Source organism: Thermobia domestica, chromosome 16 (genome assembly GCF_964235325.1).
Source record: "Thermobia domestica chromosome 16, izTheDome1.hap1.1, whole genome shotgun sequence".
Classification (NCBI taxonomy): Eukaryota; Metazoa; Arthropoda; class Insecta; order Zygentoma; family Lepismatidae; genus Thermobia; species Thermobia domestica.
The window spans coordinates 1,620,483-1,640,884 of record NC_137469.1 but is presented as its reverse complement, the minus strand read 5'-3'; the positions used below and the strand labels follow the sequence as shown (position 1 = coordinate 1,640,884).

The following is a 20,402-nucleotide window of genomic DNA, read 5'->3' as shown; positions in this document are numbered from 1 at the left end:
AGGCTTACATGCTATGATTTAAACCATTATTATTATTATTATTATTATTATTATTATTATTATTATTATTATTATTATTATTATTATTATTATTATTATTATTATTATTATTATTATTAACTATACTGCCTTTCGGCAGGTCCTAGGACTAATGAGGATTTTTTTTTTTTTTTAATTTTAGATTTGGGCCTGGAATGTTTCTTCCACTTTTGTCGATCTTCAGCTTCCTCTTTTAACTCCCAATATTTTCTCCTATCTTTCAAATCATCGATCAACTGTGTTCTTCTTCCTATTCCTCGCTTCCTTTCCATCTTTCCTTCTATGGCGGTATGAAGATAATTTCTTCTCAAGATGTGTCGAATCCAATTGGCCTTTCTACGAAGTGTCCTCTTTTCTCCTATCCGTTTTAAAACATCTTCGTTTATTGCTCTCTCTGTCCATTTTATCTTCTCCATCTTCCTCGAACACCACGTTTCGAAGCTCTCTAAATATTTCTTCTCTAACTTCCGTAATGTCCATTAACCAACTTCTTCTTAAGTCCAATATTGAGCCTGCTAGTTAAGATTGACCTTTTCTTGTTGAATGCTTCTTTAGCTATGGCAATTCTTGACCTGATCTCTTTGGTGCAGTAAGCGTCTCTTGTCAAAATCTTACCAGATACTTGAAATTATCGACATCTTCAAGTTCTTTTTGTTCTACTCTGATCCGTAAGGGCGTATTTCCACGGAATATTCTCATGTCTTTCGACTTTTCGATGTTAATTTCCATTCCATAAAGATACATTTTTGATATATATTGGTAGTAATATTTAGTATTGAATACATATGTATACACATAGAACGATTTCGTTAGGAAAATGTTTAGTCAAGATCACGTGCTATTCCCTTGTTAAGTAGTTTGTGTCTTGTATTGTGTCTTTTGTATCCTCTTCATCTGTACCAGTCGCGTTTCTTTGTTTTTGTCCTGTCTACGTCGAACTTTAAAATATGGTTATAAAATTTCTTTTTTAAAAAAATAAATAAATGAAGGAAAATATCCAATTGTGGTTTTATCTTTAAGTACCGACCTGAAGGCGGATCTGAGCCAAAATGTAGAAATGATATGTCCGCTTCTATATTGATGGCGATGTGTTGAATCGGAAATGAAACGGTTCAGCAGAAGTACGACAAATACCTCATTTTGTATGTCATTATTTCAAAAGTGTACATTGTCCAAAAATGCACTTTAAAACATCTCTGTGTATTTGAATTTTGCTATGTGTATCAAGGCCCTAGGGATGCGCACGAGACGAGTCGAGACAGAATTTTCCTGACAAAATTTGAGTCGAGACACAACTCTTCCAATAGCGAAGAATACATTTTTCGAGTCGAGACATCGCTTTTACAGGACATTTTCGAGACGAGACAGCCTCAAATCTTGTCTCGTGCGCATCCCTACAAGGCCCCCTTTTGTGCCTGGATACCCAGTAGCGATTTCTTAAAAAATGCATTGATATGTGCTCAATCCAAGAGTTTATCTAATACATGATTCCATTACGAAGAGAAGCGAGTACAAAGTCTCAAGTTCAATGACTTAGTAGGAACCGAGAACTATTGTGAAGACGTCACTATTTGCTCATCTAATAGCAGACCTCTTGAGTCGAAACGCTTGGGATCAGCGAAGATGCGCTGCTACGTAAAAGATACGCTTTTGCGAAATGCAACCCATTGAAGAAGAGAGGTTAAATGAAGTTTTGCTGTCTTGACTTGAGTTCACTTGAGTTTAACTTCCCTTTCAGCAGCGAGGTTATATGAAACGGGACCTACTGATTAACGTGAAATGCAAACCATATGAGCTCCCGCCGGGAATCGAACCCGGGCCTTCCACGCCAAAAGTGAGTATGCTAACCGCTTAGCCACGAAGAAACTCGAAAAACCTTTCGTTTCTGATAAAAGAATGTAATGACAATTTTGAAATTTCGGTCAAAATAACATTTTAACCAGTTCTTAATATGAAGCATTTTTCCGTACAATCGTAAAATATAGCTGTAGGTACAGTACATGAAGTTTATTAAGCTGTTAACGCAGCAACTTGTGAAATTAATATTTAAAGCATTTGTAAAGTTACACAGATAGTACGTGATCGGCGATGCCTGTATTTATTTATTGCTCCCAAACTTGTTTGCTAGCAACTAAATAAACAAACCAACGTTTATTTACATTTTTAAAGGATCTTCCAAAATTATATTAAACGTTCAAACGGGCCGCGGTGGCTCAGTAGTAGAGCATTCACCTCTGCTGCATGGGGTCCTTGGTTCGATCCCAGCTCGCACCAAGTGAGCTTTGTGGTGAACAAACACCGTTTGCATGGGCTTTCTCGGGGTTCTCCTGTTTCCTCTCACTTTCTTTATTCCACCATTTCATTAATTTCTCATCATCCCCGTCTCCTTGAACGACCACAAACCAGAGACTCCACCACTGGTTACTGCTTGATGTACACTTCAATTGACAGCTACCAAATTGCGTTGGTGTGCGTTCCAAAATTCTGTAGTTTTTGCTGGTTTTGTTACACCATATTCTGCTGTGTCGCAAATTTTGTGATAGATTACGTGAAGCAGCAAAGGATCTGCACTATTTTAAACTTTTTTTTAAAAAAAAAGCTAAAACCTACCAAATGCTGAAAGAGGCTTTAAATGAGCAACAGTTAAGTTAAGCAAGAACGTTTGAGTGATTCAACTGTTTCAAAGATGCCCTGGGATCTGTGCAGAATGACAAAGAGAGACAGACAAGACATATTTGTCATAGAGATGAACCAGGGCCGCAACCAGAGGGGGGGGGCTAGAGGGCCTGGCCCCCTAAACTTTTCGTGGCCCCTCCAGACCTTAACACAAAATGCTATTATTAATACAAAAAAAAACACAATTTAGCTATTTGTAAGAAAATTTTTAATGATTTAGCCCCCCTAACATATTCATGTCCCCCCCAAACCTCTGTGGCTGGTTGCGGGAATGTGCTGAACTATAATACGGGACACTTAAACGCATTCTAGCGAAAAACAGAACAATAAGCAAATCCCAGGAAGTTTGTTCCTCGTTTTTTGAACCAGAATAATAGAGACTATGAGTTCACATTAAAAAAAAAAAAAAAAAAAAAAAAACATGACTACTATCCCGATCCTCCCTTTGTGATCCTACCTCTTCCCTAAAATGAAATTCCATTTGAAAGGCTGGCGTTTTAAATCCATCTAAGACATTCAAACGAAATCGGAGCAGATCTTGTACATAGTGGACTTTTATCAGTGCTTTAAACAATGGGATGATAGCTGGAATCACTGCGAATAAACCCAATGTAACAACTTTAAATGTTTTTTTTTTTCTTTTTTGTTCAGAGAAAATTCTCAGAAAATTTTGGTGACACCTCGTAAGTTTTCAAGGACATACATTTAAAACAGGAGCACCCGCTCTTTCCTTTTAGAAAAGCTAATTGTCATATTTTTTCTTTTACAGGAATGAATCAATTCTCCCTGAACTTCAATGGCATGGCTGGACTCCAGATGAAGGATATCCCGAACGCGCAGGTCCAACATCTGTTCCTCGTCGCTCTATTGGAGAAGGAGTGAATTACGGTTTGGTGTTAATCTTAGATGTTCGCCTCGAAGATTACAATACTTTCTGCTCTCACAGCGACCTAGGTTTCAAGGTATGGGTGGCTACACCTGCTTTTGATAGTTTCCACTATTCAAAACTAAAATCTTTTTCATGAAGCTTTGCAGCCTTCATAAACAAACCGCGCAACTCGAAGTTGTATCACTTCGCGCACAAGTCTTAATTATTGGCTATTTCGTATGCTTTCCGCAATATTTCTGCTGTAGTATGTGCTTATTAGGATATCCAAATTTTGTTATTGAATTTCACAGATTAAATCGGCAAACAACTATCACAGAAGACGAAATATTACAGATAGCATCAATGAGAAACACAGGGGCGGATCCAGGACGGACTCCCGGGGGGGGGGGCGGTGGGTTGTAACACTGCTACTTTTAAGAGCTCCAAACTCTGGAATGTCTTTTATTTATACATGAAATAAGAAAGTTTTCTCTTCTGGGGGGGGGGGCAATCGGGGCGATCCACCACTGGAGAAACAACTGTTTCTGTTTGATAAATTATCTACTTGTTTTTCCAAATCGATGGGCTATTAAATTGAACGGTATGTTTGATGAAATACTTTATTATGACTGGAACTCAACTGACCAGTATTTTTTTTTTTTAATAAATCCTTATCATTATTTATAAGTTATGTTGTATATTTCAGAGGTCTCTTGGGGACCGCGGTGGCTCAGTAGTAGAGTGTTCACCTCTGATGCATAGGGCCCCGGGTTCAAACCCTGCTCCCGTCAAGTGAGATTTGTGGTGGACAAATACTGTGTGCTTGGGTTTCCTCGGGGTTCTCCTTCCACTTTCTTCATTCCACCATTCCATTTATTTCTCATCATCACCGTCTCCTTTAGCCTAGCCAACATAACCGTGGGACGTAAAACTTAAAGATTTCATTTCATTTTTATTTCAGATGTCTCTTCATAGTCCAGTAGAGACGCCGTTGGTATCGCAAGTGGGCATTCTGATAGCTCCTGAAACAAAGACAGCAATTGCAGTGTCTCCGCGGGTGATGCAGGCAGCTCGAGGAATTCAGAGCATCAAACCCAGCAAGCGACTCTGTTACTTCAGTGACGAAAGACATCTTATGTTCTTTCGGTTCTACACACAGCAGAATTGTCAAATGGAGTGTGAATCAAATGTCACAGCGCTTGTCTGTGGATGTGTTCCTCTCTACCTGCCTAGTAAGTACGGGTCCAATCTGTTACGGGTACATTAGATTTCAGTTTCTCTAGGTGCCTCTGGTCCAGGTATAAATTAGATTGATTTCCACATTAGAATTTTTATATAGTTTTTTTTTTTTTTTCAGTTGAAGCTGCCACTCTTTGGCTCGGATTTCATACTTAAAATATGTAAAATTGTTTGTTGTGATGTACAGCAATGGTTGTAAACTGCTCTTCCAAATAATGTAACCTTTCCTGCACCTATAAAAATAACCAACGAAGTTCTGTCACTTTTTGTAGAGGTATGTGTTCAATTGACCCTCACACCGTGAGCTGAATGCGAATGGAGATAAGGCAGCGTTTCCCAACCTTTTTCAACTTGCGACACACTACGGTGTAACTTGAATCCTCGCGGCACACTCATATATATTATTATTTGTAAGTATAAAATACCGTGGTATTTTTTTCTGTGATTACTGATCTCTTTTTCAGAGAGAAGAAAGCTCGATCACTGTTTTTCCCCGTGGTAAATCATTATGCTTATTTTTCATTCTAATTCAAAAATAGAAAACAATTCCAATGAAATATTGGACTCAGGTTTTTAAAACTGAGCTTTCTTTTTCGAAAACTGTATGCAATCTTTCACTAAGAAGAAAGATCATTAAAGAACGAACGAACAAACAAATCTGTTTTAGTTTTGAAACACAAATGTAGGTAATTTGTATGCATGTTTGCTTTGTCGAAAGGATTAAATGATAGATATTTTAAAATTTCAAGTTACGAAATAGTGTGCAGCAATAAAGAAGCAATAATAACAATAATAACAAATACTTTTTTCAACATTAAAGATGTACAGAAAAGTAACGCGGTATGAAACTTAAAGTAGTAGATTCATAGCAGAGGTTCATAGTAATGTGAAATACAAATATGCATTTTTCCTTTGTCTTGCAATTTGATTCCTATAGAATTAATAATTTGTTTCGATTTTCTCGCGGCATACCAGCGGCCCATTCACGGCACACCGGTTGGGAAACTCTGAGATAAGGTGAAGGTCAGTTGTTGGTGTGGTATATTCAACATACTACTTGGTTGTGGCAATTCAGTTACACCGTGAACTTGCGTAAGGACAGAGTGAACATGGGATCTCCACAGAGCGTCATAAGGGCGTGTATGCTGTATGAGTTCAAACAGGAGTCAAACGTAGCTGCAGCGGTGCGGAAAATATGCCAGGCCTTTGGTGAGGGTGTCGTGACTGCTGTTGATGAGTCCCGATGAACACTCACACTGAATTATAGTCCCAGTTCCTCACATGTGTGTCCACTGTTCCCCTCAATTGCTGCCTGAAGATATTCATTTTGTGCATGTGTTGGTATTCCATCGCGTGGTGCGTCTCCGAGTGTTTCGTCACCGTCTTTAAACTTGTTAAACCACCGCTGCACTGTCTGCGTAGTCATGGCACCCTTACCAAAGGCCTGGCAAAACTTCCGCCATGCTGTAGCTTCCTTTGACCTCAGTTTGAACTTGTACATCATATACACCCTTTTGACGCTCTGTGGAGGTCCCATGTTCACTCTGTCCTTACGCAAGTGCATGTTGTAACTGAACTGCCACAACCATGTAGTATGTTGGATATACCCACACCAAACACTGACTTCGCTTTACGTCCATTCGCATTGAACTCACAGTGTGAGGGACAATTGGACACAGACTTCCACAAAAAGAGACAGAACTTTCTTGGTTACCTTTATAATTGTTGATATACGTGCTCTCCTGAATGAAGATACAATTAACCATTGGTTTTACATTAATTTCTGTTATTTTTTCAGAAAATGCTACAACACCAGTTTGCAGCAACAGAAATATGGAATGCGCAACTCGGGTTAGAGGTAGGAGAGATTCAGTTTTTATGATTTATTTAACATGATCTTTAATCACGTTGAAAATTTCGGTAAGAAAGTTCTATAATAATAATAATAATAATAATAATAATAATAATAATAATAATAATAATAATAATAATAATAATAAATTTACATCATTATCATATCTAATACACCTTAAATAAATTCTAGCTCTTGAATTTTTGTAACTTTTTCAACTAATGTCTTATTTTGGCCATATGCTTCCACTCTGAAAAAAATGCACGTGTCAGAACTGCTTATCTTTGGCTTCGACCTTATACTTTGAATACATCGGGCCTTAAGCCTCTGAAATAACTTTATCAAAGGTTTTACTTAATACTTGAGCTCTTCTGTTCTCAACAGGCAACACTGACAGAAAATATTGATTACATCCAACATTGAGGGCCAAATGATTGCGGGGGTGCCCCAGGAGGAGACAGTGATGCAGCAGAAAAAAGTAACAAGTTCGTTATTTGTAACTAACTTCAGGGATTTGAAATGTTTACACTGAGAAATATCCGTTATCCGAATAGCAGTATATTCTACAAATATGCGGAATCCATATGTTTAGTACAGAAATCTGTACGGAGCTTATGTTATCTCTATGCTACATACATACTACTTTTTACCGCTTAGATGTTGCATCATGCCGCTACAGGATGTGTGATATCTAACACTCTTCCTATATTATATACATATACGTATGTTACATACGACAGCTGTATGCTATATACGACAATATGTACAGTCACTTACATAAATACCTGGACCCCTGACACTTATAATTCCATTACTTGGGGTCCAGGTAATTTGCAGTTTTGAGAACGCGTGGACAGATGCAACCCAACTTACACGTAACTTTTCTCGGCACTGACAGCAGTTGGTAACAAGAATTCAACTTTAAATTGACAACTCATATATACGGAGGAGCTGCCACTGCTCTCGTATTGCGCCCTGATTTTTTCACGGCACGCCATTGGACAGATACTCATTGATTGGAATCTGGAGTTTCAAGGCATGGATTATCTTTTTAAAAGTTAACTAATTTAACGAACCTTCCTTAGTACTTTGTTTCCTATTTTTACGCGTTTTACTCACTTTTACAGTTTTTGGCAGTAACTCTTTAAGAACAGGAACAAAACCACAGAAACATTGAGGACAGTAAAAATTTCAAACACTATTCGCGCGTTCTTCCCTTGTCTGAAGTAAAACAATAAAATATGGTGAACATGCAATCTTCTTTGTGTTGTCAAATCCAGAGTTGGAATGGGTCAGTGGGTCAAATGGATCGAGTTTTCTGAGTGGGTCGTGAGTCAATAGCATGTGACCCATCACCCACAGTGACCCACTACTACCTATTAGTCACCGTGACCCACTGCTACCCACCACCCACCGTGACCCACTGCAACCCACCACCCACTCTGACCCACCGACTCACTCTGCTCACTGCATTGTAGATAGCATTTTCTGAACAGCATATTTTTTTCACCCTCGGCCCTAGCCATAGAAACTAAAAATATGTGTCTGATTGGTTGCAGCTTGTGATTGTTCAAACCTTCTGGTGTATGTATTTTGTATTATAGTAGTAGTAGAAGAAAGTTGTCACTTTGTTGGAATTGAAGAAGAAGAAAATTGAAGAAGCAGTTGAAGTTAAATTTATATAATGGCAGTCAAGGTGGAACAAAACGCGCCCTGCGGGACTTCTAACCCGTTCCTACTATTACTCCTACTACTTTTAATACTACTACTTTTAATACTACTACTACTTATACTGTGGATTCGTATAACGAAACTGCTCATGTAACGTAATCACTTTCTTGAGTATTATTTTAATCTTATTTTAATGAAAAAACTGTTTGGAAAATTTAAAAAATAAAATATAAAAATATAAAACTCCTTGGCCCGGGTTTGAATCCCCACCAAAAGCAATTATAATTACTATCCCATTGCGCTAGTACGCTCGGAACTTGATTTTTGCTATATGGATTTTGGAGGATGCTGAGTTTGAGAAACATGGTTTTTAATAAATTGTAGGTGGGCATGGTGTCTCATTAGTAGAGCGCTTACCGCTGGTGAGAGAGGTTCCTGGTTCAATCCCTGGACACGTAAGTTTTTTGTGGATAACATCGTGTACGTGGATTTTCTTGGGATATTCTCATTTCCTGTCAGTCTCTCATTGCACCAATTGTTCCATAATCATTGCGTCCCTTAGCGTAAAGTGCATTATCGTGGGACGCTAAATTCATTTCATTATTTAAATAAATCATATACTAATATACTATTGAAAAACGTGAAAGATCTTACGTCCGTGGATATCCTCTCCCCCCTCCGCAGACAAAACCTGAAATGACGCTTCTGTTGCTGAAGTTTGCACTCCTACTCATCTGGTGGTTTCCTTGCTCCGTTGCTAGTGCATGTGTTTGATTGGCGATGCTCCGAGTTCGATTCCCAAGGAAAAGTAATATAGTGGTCCAGATCGCATCTTTAAACAGTAGATCTCATCCTACATAGCTTGCTTCTGACAAGGGATATAATTACAAATCAATCGATCTAATTTCCAGAGACTCATAGTTACTGATGACTCCAGCTTTATTTTATTTTATTTTTTTAATTTTTATTTTTATTTACTTATTTTTTTTGCGTAGGAGGGGCAAGTGAAGAAACAGAAAAATACTTAAGGGGATAGTTATTTTTGCGTCTACCGTAAATGATAATTTTATATTCGTTGACATACCTTAAAATACGTGTCGGGGAGGCAGACGGTGCCACCGGGGGGCGGTCACGCCCGTCTCCCCTCTAGTGTCGGCACTGCTCATAAACAATATTACGGTAAAGTTTAATTTTGGTTGTTAGAAATGTACCATAGTGAGGTTTCCATCAACATTCATTTCACGCAATCAATTAACTGTGAGAAAAGTTACAAGCAACTTCCAATAGGTAGTTACTCTGTAGATAATGATCTGCCGTCAGAATGTCCTATTGGGTGCCACCAATAAAAGCAGAAATAACCAGGTATAAAACTAATAAAACAGATTAAATCATTATATCATTTACTACCAGAAGGAAATACACGTTGTCCCTTCAAATGTACGTATAACTAACGTAATTACATCAAATATCAGAAGGAAACATATGTACAATTGTGGTTGCAAATGCTAGAAGGAAAAGAGTATTTGTAAAGGGAATCAATAATTTTCTAGAATAAAATTTTGTGATAAAGCTCAAACCAATAGATTATTACGTTTTGTGAGAGACCAATCAAAAGTCTGTAATTTGTCTCTTTATATAATTAATACCGGTAACAGAGCTTCTCACAGTGTATAAATTTCGTTCAAGATAATGCTACTACATTAAATGTTTGATAGATGATATGTGTAGGCAGTGGCGTATTTAGGGGGGTGGCTATCAGGCCCAAGCCCCCTCGAAATAATAACTGTATACCTAAATAGACCCAGTATATATGCATACCCGCTCAGGAGAATGTGCATAGTCCCCCCCAGAAACAAAATCCTAAATACGCCACTGACTGTAGGCATTGTAGCAAGTCCATAATAACCTTATGATTCTCAACGAAGAGAAAGCGAACCCTTCAGACCTAACACATTTCATTTTCAGGTGTATTCTAAAGTCCACCAAAAATCAGACAATAAGTTTTGGGCTATATTCATGCTACAGCTGCATTCGAAAGTGCATTGCCTCCGTATATTCACTATGCTCTTTGATTAGCGATTATCTTAACATGTACGGAGAAAAATAGTTTAGGAAAATTTAAATCTACTTTCAAGCGTTGCTTTTACCATGCAGATAATTTTCTATAATATTGAGACAAATTTATCTTCAAAATCAGTTGTCAAGAAAAGTGATACTGAGAAAACAAAATCTTTCTTTAAGTTTTACGTCCCAGGGTTATATCGTGTACGCTAAAAGAGACGTTGTTGATGAGAAATGAATGAAATGGTGGAATAAAGAAACTGGGAGGAAACGAGAGAATCCAGAGAAAACCCACACACACGGTGTTTATCCACCACAAAGTTCACTTGGTGCGAGCTGGGATCGAGCCAAGGACCCCATGCACCAGAGGTGAAGCTCTATCCCTGAGCCACCGCAGACTCCACAAAACAAAATGTACTCAGCACTGATGTAATATGTAACAGCTAAACTTACTTAGAAGACCATACTATAAGAAAAGGGTCACTTTCGAGTTGACATGTCACCTTCCCGATAAAATTTGATAAATAAAATTTGAATGCATTCCGGATGATTTGTATTCCGCATTAAGCTTGACTTCACCTCTTATATAGCCTGAATGCTGAAATGGAACGCTAAGCTTCAATGAACTAATGAGCAAATATATCAGCAGCTGTTAACTGTTGGACTACGTAGGGCGTACCAAAAGCCCGGGGCCACAGTCTAACTCTGCAAAGAATAATGATACGGAAAAATTGAAAGAGGGAAAATTTATTGGAGATACACAGAGTGGCCCTTTTAATCTTTCCACGGAAATATCTAGAAAACGGTTGAACATAAATGAACTGAACAAAAACTCAAATAGGAAATGTCATGGGGCACGTCGCGGTACCCCCTCAGGCCCAGGACCTCATTCGACATATCTTCAAACACTAAACAGCGCTGTGGCAAAAGATTTTTCATATTGGTCACCATATTCAAAGTGGCCGCCAAGACATGGTGTCTGTATCAGTTAAAACGTCTAGTACAACTAATATAAAAACTGTTGGAGATAAGTGGACAGAACATAAAAGTGAAACAGAAAAATGGCATGAGGCACGTTGAATTTTTATTGTGTTCATTTATCTCTAACCGTTTTCATTTTATGGGCACTAGATGTTTTATCTGATACAAGTACCATGTCTTGGTGGCCATTTTGAAAACAGTGACCCATACGAACAATCTATTACCACAGCGCTCTTTTGTTTTGAAAGATCTATCGATCGAGTTATCACTCGATCCATGTTTCCATTTTAAAATTTCGAAGTTGAGCCCTGGGCCCCCATGAAGGGCAGCCCTGGGGTTACCGCGACAATACCATTCGATGGGCCCATGGCATTTCCTATTTGAGTTTTCATTCGGTTCATTTATGTTCAACCGTTTTCATATTAGTGGTATTGGACGTTTTATCTGATGCAGACACCATGTCTTGGTGACCATTTTGAATACGGTGACCGATATGAAAAATATTTTGCCACAGCGTTGTTTACTGTTTGAAGATCTATCGAACGAGATATCACTCGACCCATGTTTCCATTTAAAATTTTAAAATTGGGTCCTCAAATAACAAATGTCTTAGGGAAGTTCCTCGTGTCATTTTCACGTGACTTTACGTTCCATTCGAAGAATTTGTTGAAATAGATTATTATTATTATTATTATTATTATTATTATTATTATTATTATTATTATTATTATTATTATTATTATTATTATTTAACGTAGGGTATCCTGCTTAGAGCCGAAACGGTTCCTGCGATTGGAAAAATTCCATCTTTTTAGATTGAAGAAAACACCTATTTGCAACAACTTTCCTGAAAGTAGTATGGGTACTATGGGCGTCAGTTGAGGACACTTTGTACCCCTGGATCTCTGGGTCAGGGGTCATGGTCCCTGCCCCAGTGTCAATGATCTAGGGATAACTAAGACCACCCAATCTAAATTATGGCAATAAGTCCCTTGGCCCACCCTTCCAATTTTCTGGAGAGATAGAACTACTTTTTAAATATTGGATATTGCCAGATTATTTAAAAATTGGTATGGTAGTATAAGACCATGGTACGTACCTCTGATTTTAAAGTCCATCTCGTTTCTCATCTATGGCCAAAATCTTATCAAAACTCAAAATATTATTTATTCCCTTTGATGAGTGTTAATCACATTATATGATAATAATGTTTTGTGCAGGGGCCCATTGTCTTTCATAGCACATGGCAACATTGACACACCTATCTAAAATTTCGGGAAGGGTGCACTGGCCCAATCCTTCAACTTGGGAATTGTCAAAAAAAATCGGTAAATGTTCTTTAAGACTTGAATGCTTCTGTAAATTTGGCTGATCCTCCTTGTCTCCTTTTATGGCTACAAAATCGTCAAAAATAACACATTATACAAGTATTTGGTGGTAATTTTAGATTTTGGCGGTGAAATTGAATTAGCATGAGGTACGAACTTTGAATATTATATATAATATTCACGAAGATAAATTCTTATGATATGATCATATGAATGAATAAAAGGGTCTCATTTTCTGTCACTGGACATGAGTGCCTTGAGATACTCTATTTAAATTTCGGGGAGGGGTACACGGTGGCTTAGTGATAAAGCGTTTACCTCTGGTGCGTGGGGTTCTTGGTTCGATCCCGGGCCAAAAAAGTTTGTGGTGAACAACTGCGTGTCCTAGGTTTTCTCGGGGTTCTCCCGTTTCCTCCCTTCTTCTCATTCCATCAATTCTTCCATCATCATTCACTTGCGTTAATCATCGTCTCCTTTAGCCTAAAGGACATAATCGTTGGACGTTAAACTCAAATATTTCATTTCATTTCTATTTAAATTTCGGAGAGTATATTTGGTCCACCCTTAAATTTTGGAGTTTTCAAAAAATAAAAATTCATAATTGTTCTCTTGGACTTGCTTATATACTTTCTGCAAATTTGGATGCTATTATATCCTGTTTGATAAGGCTGCGTAGTGTTAAATGCATTTTATAGATGAATCCAGTGTCAATTCTCTTTCATAAGACGTGGGTATATTGATGCTCCCTATGTAAAAATTTGGGAAGGGTACATTGGTCCATCTTTTAAACTTGGGTAAATCTAATGAAACTGGGTAAATGTTCTCTAGAACGAGAGCGGCCCTGTTTGTCTCCTTATGTGGATAAAATCTGCCAAAATCATAGTTTTAAAAGTAACACTTTACATTTGGTAGGAACTTGTGGTCAACTAAGATAATGCTTTATTGCAAGGTACGATTATATAGATCAGTCATCGCCAAACTGTCGATCGTGAGCTATTAGTAGCTCGCGGCAACACTTTCGGTAGATAGCGTAAACGCTCCGGTTGGCTAACCTTGATTCCTCTAGTGAGCTGACGGTAACGACAGGTGGCGCTCAGTCAACAACTGCTTGTTTCTCCTGAGCCTCATGTCACAGTTGACTGCAAACTAGAGACCTGCACGGGCCAAATTTCGGGCCGAGCCCAATCCAGCCCGAATGTACCTAGGCCCGGCCCAGCCCGGGTCCAATAAATTTTAAAAGTTTTTTCCCGACCCCGGCCCGATATATATATATATATACACAAATTAGCTAGATCCCCAATCTTTCTCAAAATTTAGTATTAAACTTGACCTAACCCTCAGAAACATTTTCGAAACTTTGGTTCACAACCTCATAGAACTTTGCCTGTCGTCGAGAGAACAAAAACTCCATTTCCTGTATTAAAAAAAAAAAATCTAACTTAATTGATTTTTTTTTTTTTAAGCATAAAGTGAAGATGGCAATATTGTTTAGCGACAGGCAAAACTTTCCCAACTCTTCTTGTCATATTTTGGGTTCAGTGACGGTCAAGGTCAAAGCTCAATTTAGTGCTTAGTGTTATTTTTTAAAACCTCAAATATTGTTTACTATAGTCATGCACGAGCTCATGTCATGATGATTGACGAGTGGAAATTAAGGTGAAATAAAAGATAACTAATTGTAATTGCCAAGGGAAATAGTGTTTTTACATTAATTTTTTTTCACCGATTTTATCCCGCTTTACACATTTTTTTATAACGAAATAACAAATTCTTATTTACCAGAAAATCATGTCTCTACTCATTACCAACTTTGTGAACAGTATGGCAGAGCATTCATTGATATAGGTACTGATCACATTGTTTGAAGAACCATTTCACTCCTCCTGTGATACTTAGCTGCGCATTTATGCTACCCAGTTTAAGTACTTTTGCCTACAAAAATGTAGCATTTTTAGATAGCTATCTATCTGTATCCAGATCAGTAGCGTACGCAGGAATTTATTTCGGGAGGGGTCCGAATTCCATATGAGAGTATTTTATTTTAAAATTCCTAAAATCGCCCCTAAAATTAGGCTAAATTTACACAAAAGTCGAAATTTCTGGGGAGCTCCGGATCCCCAGGACCCACCCCCTGCGTACGTCCCTGATCCAGATACAGTATAATAAACATAATTAATAATGCTAGTATTTTGAATCTATTAAAGAACTGCATGCATTGATTTATCTTTTTTCCGTTGCAGAGTGGATGCGGCAGAAGACGTTTGTGATCAACCAACTGGCAAATGACGTTGGAGACCCTCAACAGGCTGACTGCGGCTGTCTTCCCGGCTGCAACGAACTTAAGTATGACCACGAAATGTCTGATTGCAAAATAGCTCACGATTTCTTCATTAATCATAACTTCTCAGACTCGCATCCAAGGTTAGTATATGTTCTCCTCTATTATCCTTTAGAAATTGTTTCAAAATAATAGAAACTACTGAAGTTGAAAAGATTTCAGGTTTCTGGGTTTGCTACATTAAGTTGGCGACCAGGCTCTTAGTGGTGTTCGAGCAAATTCCGCACTACGTGAGGAGCAGCAGAACGTTAGTCTACAATGAACTGAGCAGATGATGGTAGTGTAAAATGAATGATCTCTCTGATTTTCAAAGAGGGCAAATTGTTGGTATTCGATTATGTGAAGCGAGCATGAAGAAATCATCAAGTGTATTGGGTATATCGGGAAAGGAAGTATCTAAGATTATAACAGTCCACAAAATTCACAGCAAAAACATATCGGCGAAGAGGAGTAGAGGTCGAAAGAAAACCCTCGGTGACAGATCCCGACGAACATGAAAGCAGATTGTCACTCAGATCGCTCCTGTGACTGCAACACCTCTCACAGCCTGTGTCGACAATCATCGACTGCCGCGAGTTACATGATATGGGCATATTGAGTTGGTTCCTACATGCGAAGTAGTTGATAAAAGAACATCGTAACTTTGCCGGACGTCAATAATGCCGCGAACATGCAACATACATTGCCTATGACTAAAAACGGCTGAAACAGTATTATCAGATCATCGTTCACCTTATTGCAAGCAACTCGGTGTTTATGGCGGACATCTAAAAAGGCGTGTAGTCTGCAGTATCTCTGTCCAACTGTGAAACATGGCAACAACTGTGTGATATGTGAGCCGTAATACCCTGATTTTCGGTGCATCCTATGCTGACGCTTACCGGTCCCATCACTTCTGATTATGTTGCCATTTTAAAGAACCATGTGTATCCTATGGTCCAGTTGTTGTTTTAGGGTAATAGCGGCATACGCCAGGTTGATAATGCTTTCATTCACACAGTTGGAATTTTTTGTAGCGTGGTTTCAGGAACATTGAGATAAAGTTAAATAATTTCCCTGACCAACCCAATCCCTGGATTTGAGCATAAACATTTGTGGTGGGTTTTGGAGACACAAACTAGCGCAGACGTCCGCCTCGAACCTCTCCCGGAACACAGAATGATGTAATATTATGCTTGCTAGCATTCACGACCTCTCAAAAGTTGCATTAATTTTGGGACACCATTTATACGTCACTCTAACACTCAGCTATTACTGAACTTTAGTTCTCTAGCCTACCTTTGACTGGTATATCTCAATGAGCGTGGCCAGTAGACATGATTCACTGGTACTGATCAGTGGCGTATTTACGATTTTGTTTCGAGAGGGACTTTGCTAACATTCGGGGGGGGGGGCTTTGCCTGAAAATGTGAAAATTCTGCAAGGTATTTCATATACTTTACTATAGTAAGTAAGATTTCTGGGGGCGCTTAAGCCCGGAAGACGCCCCTAAATACGCCACTAGTACTGATTTACTGTCCTTCTACCCACTACACATTCTGTCAATATGGCATCAATCACTGGAGTCGTTAGCTTTTAAAATCTGGGGGATCGGATGAATCAAAATCAAAATCCTATTTCCAACAAAAGTTATTTATAGAAAGTAGTACAGTTTCTTTAAATATATTTGACTAAAATGTGGGGGGACGCGTCACCACGACCTACCCGCTAACGACACCCGTGCATCAATCCGATGATTTCTTCTTGGTGTTACATTTTTAACATTCAGCAGTGTATTGTGAGGAATATAAGTAATTTTTCTTGGAGAAAGTTCTGTTTCTAGGTTTCGTTTATTATTATTATTAAATATGCAAACAAAAGAACATCGTATTGCATTTTGAAACATTAACAAATGACGGTCTGGATGAATTGGTGGGCGTGTGTTTTCTCGTAGCATTCTGTTTCTTCTCAGATAAAGGTATATCATAATGTGGGTTGTAAAGACATCGTTATATTGCTAAAACTATATATAACACAGTTTGATTATCATTTCTCAATTGCAGTGCGTTGTCAGGAACTGTTCTGTACTTACCTAAATAAGGAAAAAGAGTTAATAACTACATATTGGCAGAAGAACATGTTGCTAGCAATAGATAAATTTAGCGTAGCAGGTTTTTATCCAAACAATGCCTTTTTGTTATTTGTTCTTAAATTACATACAGTTTATATAAAAGGATAGTTTGTTTGGGAGATACGCCGTTCGTTGAAGGAAAAATGCCAACATCAATATTCAACGATTTTTGAGGTGACTTATGTTGGCATTGATTCTCATTTTCTTCACTGCCATTAACTCTAAGGTTCATGACCTATTTACCACAAATCAATGATACAAATGGATGTCATAAACTTGTCATGTATATATAGAGGGTGTTACACAAGTCAGTACAACTCAATATATTGTAAAAATATGAGTATTTAGGGCTTGGTTTCGGATGCTAATTTGTAATAAAGGAAGGAAACAACTATCCAGATGGACTGCAAAGTCAGTCAGCCATCTTACCTGATACGAGGCACATGTAATAAAAAAAATGCCGATATTTAAAAAAAACATCAAGAAAATGATAGGAGGAGAAATTTATTGTTTGATTTTCAAAACATAAATGGCTAGTTTTCGGCGTAGTTACCAAAAACCTTCAGACATTTCTGGCAGTGTGGCACAATTTTCTGTATACCTCCTGTGTAAAAATCTCTCGCCTAAGAGTGTAGTTAGTCTAGAACTGAAGACATTTTTTGAAATACCTGTTACATTAAAAGATATGTTTTATGGTAGAATGTAACTTATCATGGTGTGTAGACCTATATATCATACGAAAAGTAGTTTAATTAAATAATATTTGATTTAACATATTTTATATGGTCCATAACTTTCCATGTCCTACAATCATTGGACCACAAATTATGCCCCAGATTTCTAGTCTTAAGAAAAGATCTAATTTAGACACAGTTATTACTTCAAGACACTAGCAATACTTCCAAGACACTATGTAGATTTATGCCTAAATTTTTCATATTCTTCATTGCTGTATAAGGTATTCAATACTTAAAAAGCAGTGGGAACAACCTTAAGTGCTACTGGCATTTTCTATTCCTCCAGTGGTATATATCTCTCGAGAAATTCTTACTTTATAGGATTTGCCATCTATTAGTTCACAATTCGCTTTTAGAGTGTGTGTCTGTTCTTTTTGATGTCTGACAAGCTAAAGAGGCAATCGAACCATTCACAATACGAAAAAAAGAAGGAAATTTTCCAAAGCAAAATACTTCGATTTATGGAAAGTATCACGATGAATTACAGATTGAATTTTCTGGCCCTATTTTTCTTCTACACTGTTTTGAGCGATTGAATTTTCTCACTTTTTTCTCCCCTTTCCATCCTCTTTTGAGGGGTCGAATTTTATGGCCATGTTTTCCTTCTATGTTCTTTGAGTAATTGAACTTTATGGTCCTGTTTTCTTTCGAACCTATTTTTGAAATGAAATATTTCAGTTTAACTTCCACAATTATGTCCTTTAGGCTAAGGGAGATGCATAATTAAGGAAAATGAATGATAATGGAATAATTGGTGGAGTGAGACTGCGGGAGGAAACGAGAATACTTCCAAGGAGACGACGTTTCTTACCACAAACTTACTTGGCCGGGGATCGAACCAGGGACCCCAAGTACCAGAGGTAAGCGCTCTACCATTGAGCCACCATGCTTTTGAGAGATCGAATTTAAAGACTCTGCTTTCCTTCTATCACGTCTACAGATATCGAATTTTCAGGTTTTGGGCATGCACAGAATCAAAAACAATATAAAAAAAAGACAAGGAAAGCTTTAAGAAAGCGATATTTTGCTCATTATTTAAACCATTGGTTCTCAAAGTGGGGTCCATGGACCCTTGGGGGTCCGCAGGACCTAGCCAGGGGGTCGGCGACGCCAAAAACTTGATATGTGTTGTAATAAAATGGAATGCATAGCTGTTATGCAAGAAGTACTTTTAAGATTAAGAAACTGCAGTTGTGGGCAGTACGAGTACAAAACAATAACTATTCATCATTTCAAGTGCTCAAGAATTTCATTGATTCTTCAGGTGAAAAACTCTCTGCTGAAATCCACAAAACACTTGTAGGACACTTGAAAGTATTAGCTGCAAGTTTTCGAGAATATTTCTCTGCCTCACAACCGAGTAATAGTTGAATTGAAAATCTTTTCACTAATGTAGAAATCAATAACATACAAGATATAAACAGTAGACTCATTTCAGATTTGGCTTGGGGGGGGGCAAGACCCCTTGATATAAGTAAAATTTCGCGTTTTTCACTGACTTACTACTACTATATTGATAAAATCTATATACATCTCAAACTCAGGGGGACAAAAGCCCCTGCCTGCCCCCTAAATGACGCCTCTGGATATAAATCTCTCTAACACAGAGCAAGAACAGCTATTGGAACTATTCTGCAATACTTCATGGAAAAACGTTTTCAAAGAAAATGAACTTTGTAGCTTTTGGTGCATGTGCGCTGTGGGTATGAAGTGTTATCTCAAAAGGTATTAACATTTGATGCACTGTTGCCACACTTGGTACAATTGTACCAAATTCAGCCCTTTTTGTCATTCATCGGCCCGTTGGTACCACGCTGGCATTTTCAGCCCCTTTTGTGAAAAAGTTGGTACTATTCTACCCAATTCAGCACCATTTAACAAATACTTGTCACATTTTCAAATGTGTCAGTAAGACTTTCCCTACATCTCTTTCTTTTGATGTCTTTCAGGGAAGGTTCTAGGACCCTATACGACGGACCGCGGATACCCGTTAGTGTCGGTGGGTAACCAGCTTGGAATTCCCATCCGTCATACCTGGACCGGTTTTATTTTATTTTATTTATTTGTTTATTTATTTATTTACAAATGGCAGTTTATTTACCTTATATTCTTCTTACATTCTATTATTCTCCTTCGGTAGTGAAATGAGCAAGAATAAGGAGCAATAATTTATATTTTAATATTTTATTATAACGTACTATTTACACAAACTCGAAAAAAATTGTAGGTGGCGTACTTAAAAACTTAAGTGACATGCGTAATTCCTGTAGTTTTTGGACTTAACGTACAGCAGACGTGTAACTGAAAATATATGTCTTATAATACTTTCCGTATAAGTGTTCCATCTATACGTGCTTTCCATATGAAATAATATAGGCGGTCAAGATCTTACACACATGTGGACGTATATAACATATAGCTGGGGAGTGTGACATAAGTATATGCATGTGATATACGGAAAATTGTTAGATGTCAGACATCCTGCAACGGCATGATGTAACA

The 20,402-nt window shown here is 37.9% G+C and overlaps 1 protein-coding gene across 1 annotated transcript in view; it reads left to right on the top strand.

Moving 5' to 3' along the window:
• Positions 1–20,402, top strand: part of LOC145673328 (pickpocket protein 28-like) — a 75,054-nt gene that overhangs the window by 42,687 nt on the left and 11,965 nt on the right. Inside the window, exons 6-9 of the mRNA XM_081742927.1 lie at positions 3,485–3,677; positions 4,545–4,815; positions 6,621–6,680; positions 14,956–15,136. Of these exons, the coding sequence (XP_081599053.1) occupies positions 3,485–3,677; positions 4,545–4,815; positions 6,621–6,680; positions 14,956–15,136 (705 nt within the window). The remainder of the gene's footprint in view (positions 1–3,484; positions 3,678–4,544; positions 4,816–6,620; positions 6,681–14,955; positions 15,137–20,402) is intronic.